Raw genomic sequence first — 18,505 nt, forward strand, 5'->3', positions numbered from 1 at the left:
TTAGTAGCTGTATGCTGCAGAGCTGTTCCTCTATCCTAGTGTAAAACTTATGTCATTTAATGTGAAACGTATTTATGTGTCTGCTAATAAAACTACACACTAAATATAAGTAAATTTAATTTCTAATTGTAGTCCTGTGTCCAATTTTTCGCTGGCGGCAAATTTTGCGAATAATAGTATAGTCAACTGCATTTCGAGCGTACAACTATGTTCAAATTTAGGGTGCACCAGTATTTATCATACAGAGTTGTTTGTAAAATATTAACAAGCTCCCAGGACTATATTACTATCATCGCAAACAACAACTTTTGCTCCATGACTTTTAAAAATAAAGTATTACAAATTTTACTTGCATAAAAACAAAAATATTTAAATAGATCGCTTTCTAAACGGTGATAACCCTGTGCGGTAACAAAAGAAAGTGGAGCTCGTCAGGGAGGATCCTTCCACGTTTAAACTACTGCCTACCACATACAGATCTGAAAAATGTTAGATAGTATAACTACAACTCAAAAGTTTATTTTTGGTAAATTTATTATGTTTTGTAAAAAGTCTGGAACAAAAGTTCTTGTATATAATGTTAGTAATATAAACTTGCAAACATTTCATCTCCTGGCGAACGCGAATGCTTATTGATACCCATCCGCTGGTTTGCTATTCATGGATTTTTTATAGATATCTTGCATTGTTTCATTAGAATATCAATAGTTAATCAGGTGCAATTATTTGAACAGATAAGTTACGAGAACTATAGATTCATGCCTCCAAATTTTTAGGTGTATTAAATCTATCCCGTAGAATTATTTTAACATGAAATATTGTGGGGCATGCCACTGGACGTTTCTTATTTGCTACTTAGTTTTACATGGGTTGTCAAGGAATGTCATATACGACTATGTAATATTATAACTGTCACAACGTGTTGGAGCTTTCATCCCAGTGACACCAACAAAAATAATAAAATCACTTGTGAAGACGTAGTGATTGCTGTGCGAAGAGAGGGTGCAAAATGTCATGGATTTCTTTTGAAATAAGTTATATGATTATATATATATTTCTAAGTATACTAAATACATGAACATATGGCGCAATGAAATACAGAAAGAGAAACTTTAATCTAAGGAACAGATTATGATCGTTGGACACTGACTCACAAATGGCGAGACGTGAGGGGGATAGAAAGTTCCTCAGCTTCTGGTAACACCGCTCTGGTTGCGTCTTATCAAAATTAATTATTTACATCTTATTATAATTTCTCCTTAAAACTAAATAATAAATCTACTTATCGAACGGTTCATGTACCAAGTTAAATGAACAATAAATTAATGAATTTTGGACGTGATGTGGCACATTGATGATACAAATTTGTTATTTACAATGATGTATAAACTACGTATACGTTAGCACGTTTCAATACTGCGCTCGTCCGTGCGAGTTCATCTATGTGGAAGAACATCGCCGCGCGCCGGTGCCGTAATACGAATGTCATCCTATTATACTGTACTATATACAATATACATAAGTAATTGTTTCAATCATACAATAGTTCATCTAAATTATGTGTCATTTTAGTACGGGCACGGTACTGAAGTGTGCTGACTCATATAGCTTAAAGCTTAGAGTAAAATATAAAGAACATGGGGTGGACTTGTGGGATAGTGATCGATAGAGAAGTGTTTATTTACAGATACAGATAGATATTTGAGCGAACAGCTGCCTGCGATGTTCAAGTTCATTACTCGGATTCGATCCTTTTTATGTTTTCTTGTAATTCTACTTCACGTGTCATTGAATATCACAGAACTTCGTCTTAACATTACATTTCTGTAATGCGATTACAATCACCACTAAAATGGTGTCATTGTTAATATTATTCTAGTTGAAATAGTAAGAGCAATACTGTATTGTAACAAACATGGAATTTATTTATAATGGTATTGCCCTTTTTGTAACTAGAGCTAAGAAAAAATAATTTAATATATTTAGGCTAAGGACAAAATCTAGCGGAATAATCGCATAATACGACGATATGCACGCATATTTTGCACGCCGCAGATCACTCGACAAATCTAAAATATTGCGGCTATATTTCTTGCTTTTTACAATACACTGGCTCGTTGAAAACATTTTAGCGAATGTATTTTTTAATACATAGTGTAACACGAGCGGAAATTTAACGCTTAATATGGTGCGTTTTATATTAACTCGTGAAGCAAAATGTATCGAAAATTATATGCCAAACTACCGCGGAGGCACTGAAAGTGTGGTTAATTATTTCTGTGTTCACAATATGGCTCGTCCAATGTATGTATATTAAGGGATTCAGTACATTTATCTCCGTGGAATCGCCTTGCGCCGGTCAAAAAACCTTTATATCCATGCAATAATAGCGAAAAAGACATTTTGTTTCCGCTTGTGTCCCCGACGTGAAACGTAAGTCATTTTTTCTTTTAGTACGTGGACATACGGATTTTTCTGATCGGCTTAATGCGGTTCCATGTCGATAAGTATGGTGACTCCCTAATAAGTCTATTGTGCGGCCATATTTACGCTTGCGTATTCAGCTACATTTGTCCCTAACCGTGGGGTAAACAATTTGTGTTGTATATTGGGTCAGATCCTTCTGAAATAGTTTTAAGTATTTTATAATATGAATATAAAGTGATAGCGTATCCGTGGCTACAATATTTCTGAAAAAAAATAATCCATACATTCTTTTGTAACTTTTTAGATGGTCGGTACATTGTAAAAATGGCGCCTGGTTTAGTCGAGTCCAGGTAATGAGTGAACAGAGGCTGGTAGGCGAAGTGTGCAGCCGGAAGAGGCGCTCACGTGTTGGGCTGCAGGCCCTTGGGCTTTATCATCATCGAGGCGCGCTTTAGAGTATAGTCCCAACCTCGCCAGCGGAACCAGACGATTCCTGTAAACATTGTAAAAATAAATTTATTCAATTCGAGCTTTTTCTTCGACTTTGCTCGCGGCCCAGCTTATTGGAAGACTACTCTGCAACTTAAGGTGATATGTCCTAATGCTGTTTGTGGATTTGTTCAAAGACGTTATCTTATATAGTATTTCTGTGATACGAGTAATCCCTTTGTTTCGTTTGCTCAAATAGCAAAATGTTTGACTTTATCTTTTTATAAAAAAAATAAAGGGCATACTATAATATATTAGTAATTAAACAGAAAAGAGTAACCGGACATGTTAATTGGAAAACGTATGCATATTAATGCAGGATCACCTTAATTCACATCGAACTTGTAGTGACTTATTAGATTATTACACTTCCTCTATGTAGCATAAAATATTTAAAAGGTTCATAAAGTCATTTTAACATCATGTATACTTATTAGTCCTCAATTCAACGAAGCATTAACAAAGAAAAGTGAGGTGAAAGGTTGGTACAGATGAATTTTTTTTAATACACTCCTTGCTTTACAGTATAATACTGTTTGAATAAAACGTTGGTGAAAAATTCCTGTGGCTTGTATCTAACCTTGTCTGGCGGTGAGGTCCTGTGGGTCGTGCAGGTAGAGGCCATTAAGCCCGCGGCCGCAGGATTTCCACCACCATCCGCCCTTCAGCATTGATGCGCAGTTTAGGGACGATCGGTCGTTATCTCTGAAAACGTTTTCTTATCACAACATTGGACCATTTGTTTGCCGGTTTGTTGGTGCACCTGATCATAAGCGGTTACCATCACCTAAGTATTAGTCTGCATTCTTATGATGATCTCAAGGAGCCGCTTTTAGAAGGCGAATTGCAGTACCTAAATATGCGATCTACACTTCCCTATCAATCAACGACATATCCTACAATTTCATCGTGGTCAGTCAACGACATACCACAATCTCATTTTATCACTTCCAGAATTGATTATTCGAAATCAGAACCCACCTACGGTTTCCTAGTGATGACGCTTTTTTTTGTAGTGTGAATCTGTTGTTTCTATCTTTCGCTTAAATACTAACACCATGACGTATGCATCTACCCAAAATACTCACGGATAATTCATTTATCCATATTACCAAGTGCAGATGTGGATTTATCACCTTTTTTACTTAACGAATGTAGGTACCTATATAGTTACCTGTTATAAGTGGAGAACGGGCTATTGTTGGAACCGTACCATGGGTCGTTCAGCGAGTCGCCAGCATTACCTTCGTATCCGTCGATCTCCAATTTGTAGTATTCCGCTTCTGAATAAATCTTGAAGTGCGAATACTGCGCATATCTGAATTAAAGACACAATAGCGTGTAATTCTCGTATTGGGTGATGTACACGATTATCAGAAGAAACTCATAACGAACACCTGCTTGAACCTGTTTATACGGGGCTAGAAGGATGAAATTACTAACTGAAATAACAAACTGACCTCTTGTTGCCATCGAAGTCTTCAAGTTCGACCCTGATCATGTAGTCATCATTGTTTGTGAGCATATAAATATTCTCGTTGCCTAGCCAAAATTCCTTGCTAGGGTCCCCAAACCCGTTTTTGTAGTCATTCCAATCTCGATTGAAGTTCTCTGGAGGTTGCCCGAAGTCATCACGCCGATGAATCACCTGGTAGTTAAATTATTGAACTGTTCAAAGGATTTGCTTGAATAGTTACAGCTTTTGTGGAACCTTTTATTATGATTAGGGTGCCAAAAGAAGTTATCTTCTATTAAGTTCTTGTACCTACTAAGTTAATTTTATTAAAAAGGGCCGTCAAGTGATTTCCTTGACCCTACATTTTTAAGTGTTCTTTATACCTATAGATCGACCAAGTAATTCGGATTTCGTGGGCAATGATTGTTATCACGACTCACGATATTCCTTCGCTGTATTGTTTACGAGATTATTCAAGGACTTTCTACTACAGCAATTTAAGAGGACTATAATTTCGACTTTACTACAAACTTCAATTAGGGTAATTTCAATTTAAAATTAGGCTTTATTTAAATTAAAATGGATGGTTCTCATGAGTACCTGCTATTGCATAAGTTTGTGGAAGACAAAATTGTCAACGTAATTGTCGGCAATTTGTGAAATATGCAATGCCTAGTTGCACTTGGCATTTAGTAACTAGATAGGTAGTGTAGGAGTACGTAATTTAGGAAAGCGTTGTGACTTTTAGGTATATCAGAGAATACTTACAGTCCAACCACCATCGGCAACATTCTGCTCACAGTAGACCTTGAGGAACCAGTACGTGGTCCCGCGAATTTGTAGGTAGTAGACACCTGATTCTCGCATGCCGGCGTTCAGGAGATCTACGCACGAGTAACCCTGTAACGGTAGTATACACTATTGTAGACTCATTTCTTAGACTACCTTTGCTTTTTATATGAGTCTTTAAACTACAATCGCCTCGAACTCGATCTAGATCTCCAACAGCGAGTGGACAGCCCTTCGTCAGTCGCAAAGCGAAGCATATTTATTCCTATTATTTCGCAGTGCATTAGTTACGTTCCAGATTTGTAAGTCTAATGGACGACGCTATTAAAGTTAGCATTATTGTTTGTGTATATAGGTAGGTAGGTACATGCGTTTCTTTAAAACTTCATCGATTCGTGAGTGAATTGAAGAATGTAAAGCCCAATTTAAAGAAAATAAATGCTGATTATTAATATAAAAACCACGATATCTCCTTCAGCATAACAGAAAGCTTGAATAAATCTAGTGCCCAAGGAAAATAGTCAATGGTAGGTTTTAGCAATGTACCTCTTACATTAAAGCTTTCTACGCGCGATAGTCTTTTTTTTAAAGACCATGTTTAAGAGTTCCTTTCAGATAACACGGAGATAATTAGACATTTATGTTATATTCAAAGCGCAAGTGTCTTTTGGAAAAATCACAACAGTGAACAAAATTATATTAATGTACTAACAGCAAGGCTATACTGATGTATAAATATAGGTGACACCGTTTGCTGCAATTAATATAATAGTATGCAGTGCTTTCTATACGCGTCTACGTGCTGTTGAAACACGAAGAGTTGCATTTCGCATCATCATCTCTAGTTCACTTTCTCGCTAAAGGAATGTGGCGCGACGTAGCGTGTTACATTGTTATTTTCAATATCTCTCCCACTGCTAATTGTTACGTCATAGAGATATACATATTTCAAATGGTAACAGTGAACCACTTTTAATCAAAAGTTAAACCAAGGTTATTAACCGTAGATTAACATGAGTCTCAAGTTAGTTTACAGTCATCATAAAGTAATTCTGTTTGTTGATGATTTATAAAAAAATGAGCTGCTATTGTACAGCGAGTAAATAGTTACGTACTGAATATACCACGTCAGATACCTTATACCCACGCCAACGCAAGTCCGTTGTGTATCTGATAAAAAATTAAGTCGTTTTGCTTTATGTGCCATTTTGCTTTAGTCTGCGCAGACACCGGTTGTAGCGGTGATTGTATGTCCTTAAGACACTCCATTAATATTTCTATAGTGAGGTTGCCAAATGGTCTATTTGCTGTCCATACGTGTCGGTGGCATCTGGCGCTTTGTTCGCGACGAGATAATTATTCTTTAGATTTATAACTCGCGAATTGCGCAACCGCGCGGCGAGTCGCACGCCGAGCTTTCCATCCGTCCAATATGTTTGCTGGACAATGAGTACTTAACCATTCACGAACAAAGAAAGCAAAGAAGGAAGTTACTCTAACCCTAAAGGCTTGTTGAGTCAAAACTTATTTATATTCCATTTTGCATTATAAATTACTTTCATGAGGTGGTTAAACAGATGTTTGGACTTTCTTAAGTTTAAATGACGTCAATAATATTCAGTAATATTCTATTCAGATTGTCTTGAAAGGTTTCCTAGTCCATGGCAATTGTGCGTTTGCAAGCAAGTATTTATTATGATTTATCCGAGCATAATCTAAAGTCAATTTTCGTTGTTAAATAACTGAGAAGGTATAATGCCAATAATGATACCTAACTGGGGAAAAGGAAAGTGGTAACGTAACGTATTTTCATCATTGGGTTGGGGTGAACGGCCACGATTTGTCAGTTTCCTGTTAATAGTAGCGGGATGCAGTAAAATATGTGCCAACACGTCGTCCGGTTCTCATATTAACTAAGACATGAGCTAAGATTTTTTTGGAAAGGGTTATAGGTACTATGTCGGTGTCGCATGCCTAACCAACCTCCATTACATTCTTAGCACCGACGAACGAGTCGGGTAACACGAGAGTCAACATATGAGCGATAAAAATTGCGCCACACTGCTCGCCATAACCGCGGGTCTCGTACTCCAAGAACAATAAACACGTTGTATTATTACATTGGTTGTCATTTGGTGGGAACAGGCGGTTTTTGCGCATGCGCTTACGGCCTCGCGGAAAGCGCACGACGATGTATGAACTAGTTTTACGTAATGCTCGCGACGCAACTTTCTTTGCGAGCGCTTTGAGCGCTTGATTTCTTTCAACGGAGTCGTCGTCGTCGGCTATATGTATGTTACCTCAATTTTCATAGCTCGCAGTTTTGGAAAATCCAGAATAAAAAATATATTATGATGGAAATGGAACTATTTATCAGATCTAAATCGTGCTTATTCTCTTTTTTTTCAAACCTACTAACGTTTCGGGTACTTTACAGGTCCCATGGTCACGGCTGACTGAAGTAAGAGCCAGAATGGCGGGTGTACCTTAACGGTTCCTGACGAATTTGGTATCAAAAAAATGTACCTTATATGTACTATTTAGTACCTCTGTTTAAAAAATTTGTACCTCCATCAGAACGAAGTTATAGCAATTTCAAAGGTACACCCGCCGTATTGACTGTCAATATGGCGGGTGTACCTCGGATTACCAGTATTTATTTAGTAACTATAAAAACTTCTTATTCCAAAAATTTTTACCTTAATAGTACCTACTCTGAAGTAAAGTGAAACTCCAGCTCGATCTGCTGGTTAGTTTCTGAGAACTAGGACAAATTATGTTGAGATTTTAGAGTGCCGTGCGCATCTTAACGAATCCTAACATATTTGATACCAAAAAAATGTACCAAAATTGTACTTAGTACTTATTCTTAAAAAATTTGTACCTCTATCATAACGAAGTTATAGCAAAATCAAAGTTGTAAATATTTTCGTAATTAAAAACAAAAATTTCCCACATTTAGTTGGGTATCTAGGCTAAGGTTCCACCACACAGCCTCTTCATATGTCAATATCTTTCCTTGTTTTGATTGAAAAGGTTACAAGCGCGTGTTCTTAATATAGTTTATTTCGCGATTTTATTAGATAAGGCATCTAATTTCTCACGTATTTCTGGAACCATTGCATTGTCTACATTTTCTAGTAAAAATATACTTACCTGCACAATGTTTCAAATAAATCTAATGTACGAGTAGATATAGCATCTTTCTACCGGTATAGCAGTATCAGAGACGTCTATCAATAACATACCTAAATAACTTTAAAAACAATAACTTTAAAAAAGAGACAACGCTGTATGTAGCTTCAGATTTTGATGTTTAAACACACTAAAAGTGTGTCTAGTGTAATGATTTTGCTAGGCTGTTCTATATTGCGCAGGTAGTGTTCCGTATTGCCAAACCAGAACCATAAATGGTCGCATGTTGGCCCGGTGGTGGCGTGGCTTGCCATACAAGCCTCGGAGCTGCATACTATTCGTTTTGATTAAAACTGACAGAACATTTCACATAACAACACCAAAACGTTCGCTGTAAGCTTCCTGAAATATTTTTAAATATGTTTGTGCTAAACCTAATCCTACTTATACTTTAGCAGGACCCTAATCAATATTCACTTAACATAATAGTAATAGTCTATGTATATTGTAATATGAGCACAATCAGTACTTTAAGAACATTTCTATTCTATAGACTTGTTATGTACTCGGTCGTAAAAGTGGTGTGACCACATTTATTGCGCCATCAATCATTTGGCACGAAAAACTTGTAATAATATTTTTGTGGTTGCCAATTCTGAATGTTGAATTTGATTAAAATTAATTGTATGAACGCGGCTTCGGAAGGAAACGGCCACTCGACAACATTGAATCAGAAACAGGTAGGTGCATTTTCATTTGTAACGCTGAGCAAAGCCTTTTGTTTTATGTATAGTATCTAAATGTTACTTTCTTGACCGTGCATTATCAACAATAATAATAATAATAATAACGCACACTCAACATAGCACCGCACTAGGGAAACCCTGTGTCGCAGCGTGTCATGGACACACATATAGACAACCACAAATTACACTCACGAGTGAAACAAATACAGGTCCTACAAATATTTCTCTCGATCCGGGAATCGAACCTGGGACCTCTGCGTGGCAGTCCGGCATGGTAACCGTTCGGCCACGGAGGCAGTTAAACGTTTTAAACGGAGGTTAAACACAAAGATTACACTGCAACAATCGACAGAAATACTAGATTTAGAGCCCTAAATTTTTGGACTCACTTTGACATCTTTGTAGTTGGCGACTATTTCCGAGGCGAATGTGTTGTTGCCGATGATGGGCTTGTTCTTAACACTGGGGAAGATGATGCCACCCTTGCGACTGGCTGGGCGCGCGTTAGTGCTGTTGGCGGGTGCGCCTGTACTGCCTGTGCTCGTTGGTGTCACTGTTACTGTCGGACTCGGTGTCGAATTGCTTGGGCTGCATTTGACATAACTATTAGTTACCGTACGTATAAATAAACACACGTACACCGCAATAATAACAATATCACATAACAGTCGCAGGGCGCATACAATCGCTTGTACAAAATATTTTTTTACAATCGCAATAGCGTTATTAAGTAAAGAAAGATGTCACCTGTTATTCATTGAGGAAGAAGTGGTAGCGGCAGCGGTACTGGTGCTGGGATCGGTAGTAGGCTCGTCCACTCGGTACCGGTTGGGGGCGTACTCCACCAGTCTATCGATGGTCGGGTCCAGCAGCAGCTCGGCAGGGACCGGCCTTTGAGCTAACGTTGCCACATCATCCTCCTGCTTCTTTAACCTTTTCTCTACCATATCTAAGTTCTCAATTATAAGATTTGTTTTTACTCTCAGATCGTTGTGAATTTGCCCAATAGCACGCTCCTGTCGTTGTGTTTGAGTCAGCAATTCATCGGATTTGGGAACTAAGTCATCAACAGAACTTTTAGTACCCACTACAACATCCCAGACTTCATGTTTTTTTTCAGAAACACTCATCATCGGTATTATTTTCTTTACAAGATTGTCGATCTTGCTGGATTTTGCTACTGGAGCTTGCGTGCTAGTTGCTGTTCTGTTCTTGAATAAACTGTTGACGTTAATGGACGCTGCTTCTGGCTCTACAATCGCTGAGTGAACATCGGCCATCATGTATAATACCTTGCCCAAATTTTCGGAAACAAGATTTATATGGAATTGTAATTTGCGATCTACTGTTGTCATTGAGGACCGCAACTGATCTACTTCTTTCGTGATTTCATTAATTACTTCGGTATTGAGACCTTTTGCAATTTCTATAACATTTAAATTGATAGGCTTCTTTTCGCTGGCTTCTGCGTTGATATCATCCACCGGCAAAAAATTATTATCTATTTGGTTTTTAAGACCCACAAGCTTGGAATCTATATCAGACACTTTCTGATCGAGGGATTCTAATTTTTTATCGAGTATCTTAGCATCACTGAACACATTTTCGTTCTGCCTTTTAAAAGCATTTTCAGTTACAGAGTCATGGTCGCCCTGGCTTATGTGGCTGAACAGTTTCAGGTCGAGGTTTCCTAATTTTGAAATAATGGCGTCAGTCTTATGTATATTGTCGTTTACTCTCGAGTCTAGAGCTTCCACTCTTCTCATTAGATGTTCCACGGCCTTGTCAAGGTTTTCAATTCTTTGTAATTTGGTTTCCAAAGTGCTTACTATTACTTCGAAAACATTAAAGATATACTGTTCCCTGAAACAAATGGGAAAAAAAACAATATTAGCGGTGTCAAAATAATAACAACAATACAACTAAACAATATAAGTAGGAACAAGTCGTTATTTTTATTACTTCAAGAGTCATTTTATAGGACCATATTGCATTTATAACAGCCCGTAGTGAAATTGACATGTCAGTAAGTGAGGTTACGCAACCGTAGAAATAGAAACCTTAAATACGTGCGACCTACGTGCATACCACATAATAGCTCGTCGTCGTCGAATTGACCCACGCGGTCGCATAGTTCTCATTCTATTGATTTATTTGTAGAAATACAGATTGAAACGAGTGTGGAGTATGATTCAATAAACGTCGTATACGTAAAAGTAATGACATCTCATATTTTCTCAATCCTTGTTAGTCGCTCGATGTACATAACATTATTATGCAAATCATCAGTAAAATCACAGTGCTTGTAACTGGGGCGTTTGACCAGAGTGTTTACTCTATCTAACCGACCGCGCGAGCTCTCGCCGCGACCGGTCCTATCCAATTACGTGGTTGCCTACATACATTTCTTTGTAATAGACAAACTGTACCAAACAATATAATCTCTTCATGTCACTCAAATTGCAAAACTTATTTATTATGTGCCTCTCCGATTCATGCAAATATGTAGGTATACGACTAGTTTAATGAAAATTAATCACGAGATAATCAGAATCTGCATGTGGATCTGTTTTTCTGGACTGGTGAAGTTATATGAATTTCTATAATATATAAATATATAACAGATGTTTTAAGTATTTAAGGAGGCGAATTATTCGAGTTGAATTTTCTGGATTTATAAATACAGGTAGTCGAGATAGCGTGGGCACCCACACATCGTGAGCACAAATCGCGCATCGTTGTGCGATAGGCAGCTTGTCGGCGGTGGCGGGTGGCGGCGGAGAGCCCGTACTCTCCACTAACGACGCCTATGTGGCTCAGGGTCTCTGTATTGTATCGCAGATGCTTCGATTGCCGCCACAGCCCGTATAATGCTTTGTTATATCGGCCAAAGCACGAGCTATTGTTGAATTAATCGAGTAACTTATTCACTTTAAATGTTATGTACTTAATTAAACTGCAGAGCTGCGTCTTGATAAGTAGGCAGAGCTATTACATATCGATTAACTTAATAAATCTTTTGAGAATTGCGCATTGAGAGAAAAGGATGAGTTACAAGATACTCGAATTTATCAAGTATATAATATGTACAATACAGTATGGTAATATTGTCGAGAGCCGAGACCTTGCGGCAACCGGCAATGTTTGTCGTCACAGTACTCAGACTTCAACACATGGCTTGTTAGGACGGAAGGCCATACACGGATGTTACAAAGCGTCAAAATTGTCGTCTTAAGTAGTTTACGTTCACAGTGTAATTGCTAGTTACGAAAACGAGTGCGTACCTAAAATATAAATTCAGGAGATGCAGATGCAGTCTTCCTATGTTAGTATTAATTTGTGATAAGCGCTTCCTATTTCAGAAATGTTTATGTTCAGCAGCAAAGTATAATTGATTTAATGGGATAGAATGGTATAGATCATTCAATAGTATATACATATTTCCTGCGATTTCAAAAAGTTTCAGTTTGTATATTCCGATGTGTGGCCATGTGCACTAAACCCAAGCCTTTTGTTACAACAGAAGTAATGTTTTGTGCATAACATTTTTAATGATCCCCTCTAGGAATAGGCCAATGGCCTTTTTATGCCTATTATTTAATACGTCATATCTAATATCTATGATGTAAACAATACTTTTATATTATCTAGGTCTAGCGATATATCTCTATATTCTGCAAAAATCAATTATGAAATTTGTTATAATTTAACTTTTTTTATTAATTGATAATTATCTGACCGAGATGATAACTGAATTTTTTTGTAATATCAAATCGTGCGCCTAATATTAAGCTACACCCCTGTCCATAACAGCTGCAGTGCCACCCAGAGCTTTAAATCGCAAAGATCTGAGGGGCACTGCGCCAGTCACCCTGAGACATAAGTTGACAAGTCCCATGTGCCTGTAATTTCATCAACTCCCTTACCCTTTAACACAGGAAATGTAGTATTTCGAACATTTATGGTAAATAATAATGTTAATATAAATAATTATATGTTTAATATAATGATTGAAAATCAATGTATTTTCTGTGACAACTAAACATTGATTATTATGGAAGAATAAAGGCTCTTTAGAATATAAATAACTTGCTTTCGGGTACATAACCTTCGGACATTCGGCATTTTAAGTTCTCGTGTATTATTTTCCGAATGTGTCATTTAGTAAGTTTAAACTTTAAGGTGTTTTTGATGAGCGTAATAAACTTTTCAGAGCTTAGGTATCATATTGTATTCTACATTTCGAAATAATTCAACCTTAACGGTTATTATCACAGAATTTTCAGCGAGTACCCAAGCATTGAAACCAATTACATTGTAGATTTTTAGGTGTACCTTGTGCAGTCGCGAACATAAATTAGGCAACACCTTAATTTCTTCGTGCGCTAACAGCAAAAGAACAGAAAACAAAATTTTGTAGGCTCGTTAGTTCGCTAAAAATAATAATAACCATTTTATTTCTAATCGCTATGGTATTTATCTTACTTAAGTGCACATAAGTGCTTAGTAAACAATAATGAGCAACAATATGTTAAGCCATTACTAGAGTGCGGAACCCTGTAGGTACTAGGCTACCTTGTGTTACCGGACAAATATATATATATATAAATTTTTTCCGAAAGAAAAAATTGAGAGAAATTATATTTTAGCTGGCTTTAATTGCTCAATATTGCGCTTGCCACACAGACGTCATAGATTCGAATCCCAGGCCGGAAGAATTATTTGCACGGCCTCATTTATTTCTCTCTTGATTTTGGGTGTAATTTGTAGTTGTCTGTGGTATGTACATTGTCCCTTCGATACAGTTCCCTAGTGCGGGGCTATGAGTGTGTGCGTTATTGTTGTTATTATTACTAGCAGGTGTCCGTAACCTCGTCTACGTAGAATAAGTAGTTCGAGTAGCCTACTGTACTAATCTCTGTACCAAAATTCATCAATATTGTTTCAGCGGTTTAGATGTGAAAACGCAACAGACAGAGTTACTTTCGCATTTACAATATTAGTTTGGATTAAGTGTTACTCTACGAATTCTAATTTGAAATGATTGCTTAATTAAAATTCAAATTTTAACTTAATTAACTGGTTTCGTCACAAGCACAATTCTGCTCATCCTAGTGTAACGTATAGACATTGTTTTAGTAGTTACAAGCCGCTGACTACGTCTCATTACTTAATTGAATTTATTGGTAATTCTTCTTCATACTCTAGTGACATCTAATTTCACGGAACGTGCATTAACGTCAGATGAATAAATATATAACAAAGCATCGAAAGTTTCTTATAGGAAATTAATTGGCCATGTCTTCTTTAACCTCATAGAGCTTGTTAAGCAAATATACAACACACTTGTTTGTTGATTACATAAATATATATAGCGGTTTTCACGGACTTTGATGCGTAATAATTAACATCTTAAACTACTGATGTGCCCATAGTATCGTGCTGCTGTCACAACAGGGGTTCGCATAATTCTACTATTAAAGTATGTTTTAAATGAATTATCGAAGATTTTACCAGTAGCGTATCTCTTAAAAAAAATTAAATTTCATAAAAATCTTTCTATTATAACATTAAAATTCATCATAACTTGGCAATATCCATATATACATACATGATATTACGTGTGTGTCTTTTTGTGTATATATAATTGAAATAGTACATGAAGTAATTTTTCGTATTTCAACATGTGTCGTTTTAGAATGGCGATTAGTATCGCAAGGCACATACTTCTGTCGCATTACAAGTGACCAGATATGTCTATGTCTATTAAGAATTCGGTATCAGAATGAATAGATACGATCAGGCAAGGGACCGTCACATGTGTTAATGAGAAATAAAAGGTCACAATATGCGCGGAATGGAATTGTTTTGGACTTGCATTTTCAATACGGGTTGCGTAAAACCTTTTTTGGAAAATGCCAACATCATTTTGGAAAGGATTGTTCGTTCTAGTCTATATATGAACGCAAGAAGCTGAGAGAATTTATGTCATCGTATGTTGAACTAACTTGTGAGTTAGTTTATGAATGTGGACGGTCAAAACTATCGAGACGATTTGTTGATTGACGTGTCGCTAAACGCGTACCTACCGTTGGAGAAAGGCGGTGACATAATACCAGCTCATTAATACACACGACTCACAATGGTTGCCGCACGATGGGCGTAACATCGCGATACCAGTCCGTAATCTAGTTCACTCTTTCTTTCGATCGACAGTTTGGCTTCAGACACTCCGACGCCTCGCCTATAATTAATTTTAAATAAAACTATTTTCTCGATAAACCGGATGATACGAAGAGACTTGCTAACATCTCGATAAGCTGTTCGGGTGACACAGTTAAAATTAAGTAATCAGAGGGCTTGGCTTAGACTTGAGAAAGAAACAAATAGCGACATTTATTACTATAAGGTTGAGTAAAAGCGGACGAAATCAGCACGAAACATTCCCATTTGGTTAATAGAAAACAGTGATTTTTAAGGAACGTTTGCAAAAATAACTCGTGTCCTAAACCAAGAAAGTAAGTTATAGTTTCCAGTTGACATTGCAAGGACAAACAGCGCCTAATATAGAAGCTTGAGAGGGACTATCTCTATCACTGAGAGTATTGCTAAAATAGTTTTTTTATTATTTTGTAACATCAGCAGGCACGTCCGCAGTCGCAACGTGTTCTGTTATCTCTACATTTTGTAAAGCTGACAGTTTCATAAGGCCGACCTTGACGGAGACCGCTTTGAAATCGGAGCCGTTTTATCCGGTCACCAGATGCTGACAATAGGCCACCAAGCGCGAACGCATTACTATCGTTATTATCAATTGTCTTAGTGAGGGAATGACACAGCGTTTAAGTAAAATCAAACCGTAGGGTTAGATACATAAAACAAAGCCTCGTAATCGCGAAATTATCAAATCGTTACATGGTAGGTATTAGACTTTATCTAAAGGACTTATATACTTATTGGCATTTACTTACACGAGTGCTTCGCAACTTGTCATATACTCAGTAAAGAAATTGTTAAACTAATCATAAGAAATGGTTTGAATAGGCGTAACTCAAATTGAGTATGAATTTTTGTAGGATTATTTTACTGGTTTTGTGTTCACTAAAAGTAAAAGTCAAATAATCATTTCTTACATAAGTAAAATTTTTACACTTGAAAATGTAATTTTTTTAAGGCTGCTGCTCGTTCACTGTGCTGACTTCCCTATGAAGATCGAGCAAGAAACTCAAGGGATTGCTCTTTTCAAATAAAATTAAATGCTATAGAATAATACACTTTGAATCATATTTGTGTGGAATCTAGACTCATGTCGTCTTTCCATATATCTTTATCTAACACATAGTCTTCAATTTTGTAATAACACTATTCAATTAAAATAGTTTTGATGTAAGTTTTAAACTTACATAATGATGCCGCAGTCATGATACCATTCTCCATAAACGTTTCTCTGTGACAAACTTGAGAATCTAAACGGTACACAGAACGAATCACTCGTTTTCTATCGCAAATATGGTTTGCATATTTGCAGCTTTACGCCACATGAGAATCCCGTAAGACGTTACATTATGGAAGTAACTAAAGTAAACTAGTCTAGCAGTACCAACATCGATAAGCTCACGTATTCTGGAGCAGAGCTTAATCTGCTGACCAAGGAAAATATATTATTGCAAAATATATTTATTTTGCAATATAATATATTTACATCAATATATTTTCCACATATTATGTGGAAACCATTGAAGTCTACTATGTCTTGACACTCCCGAAAAGGCAGCTTTACTAATATAATAATATCTAAATTTTCTCAATTTGTTTCTATGATTGAATTAGTCAATTTTACGTTAGGTAAATTTAAACACACTTTTGTTTTTTTGCATTGAGCAATAAATCGTTAGCATTAACCCAATAAACTACCTTTGAGAGGGTATCATTAATACTGTCATAGTTAACATCGTGTCTATCTTTTTAAAAATCAAGAATTTAAAAAAAAACTATTTCGCAAAGGTCCTTGACAAAGAATGGTAGATCATTAGTATAAATGAGAAATAAGAAAGGTCCAAGTATTGAGCCCTGCAGAATACCCATTTTTACCGGAGAACCCAAAGAAGTCACTTCATATAACTCTACTTATTGAATTCTACCGTTGAGATACGACGAGACAAGTTCCAACGTTTTGCCATTTACTCTGTCATATTCCAGCTTACTAACAAGAGTAATATGGTTCACACAATCAAATGGCTTAGAGAGGTCACAGAAAACACCAATAGAGTTCTAGGGACCTTTCTCAAGCACCTGGGGGGTATTTTAGTAGCGCTACCCCCGCATCGCTAGTCAATCTACCACTAGTAAACTCGTATTGTTTTCACTTTGAAAAATTTGATTCCTACTGAAGTAGGGACAGTAATTGAGTCAGCATTACATTTTCGAATATTTTAGTTAAAGCTGGTAGAATTGAAATGAGTATAGTTGCTAGAATAAATTTCGTACCGCTTTTGAACAAAGGTATAACCACCAAGGTTATTATGGTAGATTACCAGGGAAAAATACCTATTGAATGCAGCAGCTATGTGTGGGGAAATTAGATAAATTGCTGAGGCTATAACTTTAGCCGATATGCTATATTTAGAACCACCGGTACATGGGGCATGGAATGTAAACTATTGCCAATATGTTTATCGATCGGTTTTCAGAGACATTGATCGGTCTGCAGAGAAATTGGTCTACTTTCTGGCTCATTTTGCAATTAAAAGAAGCCAATTGGCCACTATATATGATCTTAAGTAATTTATTATTTATTTTGATACTGCGTTTGTGTTGCAAAAATGTTATTAATACAGATAGAAGAGGAGACATCATCGAGTCTTACAGAAGTAGAACAGTTTTCCAATAGTTTTATATTGAAATCTCCACCTACCAGGCAGGTACTATGGTTTTTTGTTGGAAAAAAATCTGCTTTAAACTATTTTCCATGGTTATTGCATTTATAATATTAGTTTGGATTGTTATGTTCCTTCGCTAATTTCAAGAAAATAGACTGAATAAGGTCACCATAGGAAATCTATTACAAAATTGTTATTCGTATGTAAAGAGACTGTTGGCTAATTTGTAACTCTGGTTTCCAGATCCAGAAGTCGCTGCCAACTGGTTAAACTAGAAGTAGAGTAACAATGCGACACGAGTCTGTTATACAACCGCACGCACCAACAAATCCAAGTGATCGTTATCATGACACTAAATGCGGATTACGTTATACTTATCACCGTCACATATACATCAAAACTAATCTACCATCTAGGAAAATTGTTCACAATAACATATTTGTTAGTTTCGAAATGGCTGTACTTTGAAATGAATAGTTTTTTAAGTACCCGGTGTTGCCTCACGTCTGTCTTTCTATACTTCATTTGTTGGAAATAGTGTTAAAATAGAAATATTTGTTTGGTTCTTGAGGCTCGACTATACA

At 36.6% G+C, this 18,505-nt stretch overlaps 1 protein-coding gene across 1 annotated transcript in view; it reads right to left on the reverse strand.

Annotated features, from left to right (window-relative positions):
* Window positions 1-366: 366 nt before the first annotated feature.
* The window catches only part of LOC113228538, a 58,421-nt gene continuing 40,282 nt past the window's right edge, over window positions 367-18,505 (reverse strand). Inside the window, exons 2-8 of the mRNA XM_026461889.1 lie at window positions 9,790-10,905; window positions 9,432-9,630; window positions 5,141-5,272; window positions 4,377-4,564; window positions 4,091-4,234; window positions 3,497-3,621; window positions 367-2,920 (exon numbers count right to left, since the gene is read on the reverse strand). Of these exons, the coding sequence (XP_026317674.1) occupies window positions 2,829-2,920; window positions 3,497-3,621; window positions 4,091-4,234; window positions 4,377-4,564; window positions 5,141-5,272; window positions 9,432-9,630; window positions 9,790-10,905 (1,996 nt within the window). The 3' untranslated portion in view covers window positions 367-2,828. The remainder of the gene's footprint in view (window positions 2,921-3,496; window positions 3,622-4,090; window positions 4,235-4,376; window positions 4,565-5,140; window positions 5,273-9,431; window positions 9,631-9,789; window positions 10,906-18,505) is intronic.

This window comes from Hyposmocoma kahamanoa, unplaced genomic scaffold (assembly GCF_003589595.1).
Source record: "Hyposmocoma kahamanoa isolate Upper Pololo Valley unplaced genomic scaffold, ASM358959v1 100021, whole genome shotgun sequence".
In the NCBI taxonomy this organism is placed as follows: Eukaryota; Metazoa; Arthropoda; class Insecta; order Lepidoptera; family Cosmopterigidae; genus Hyposmocoma; species Hyposmocoma kahamanoa.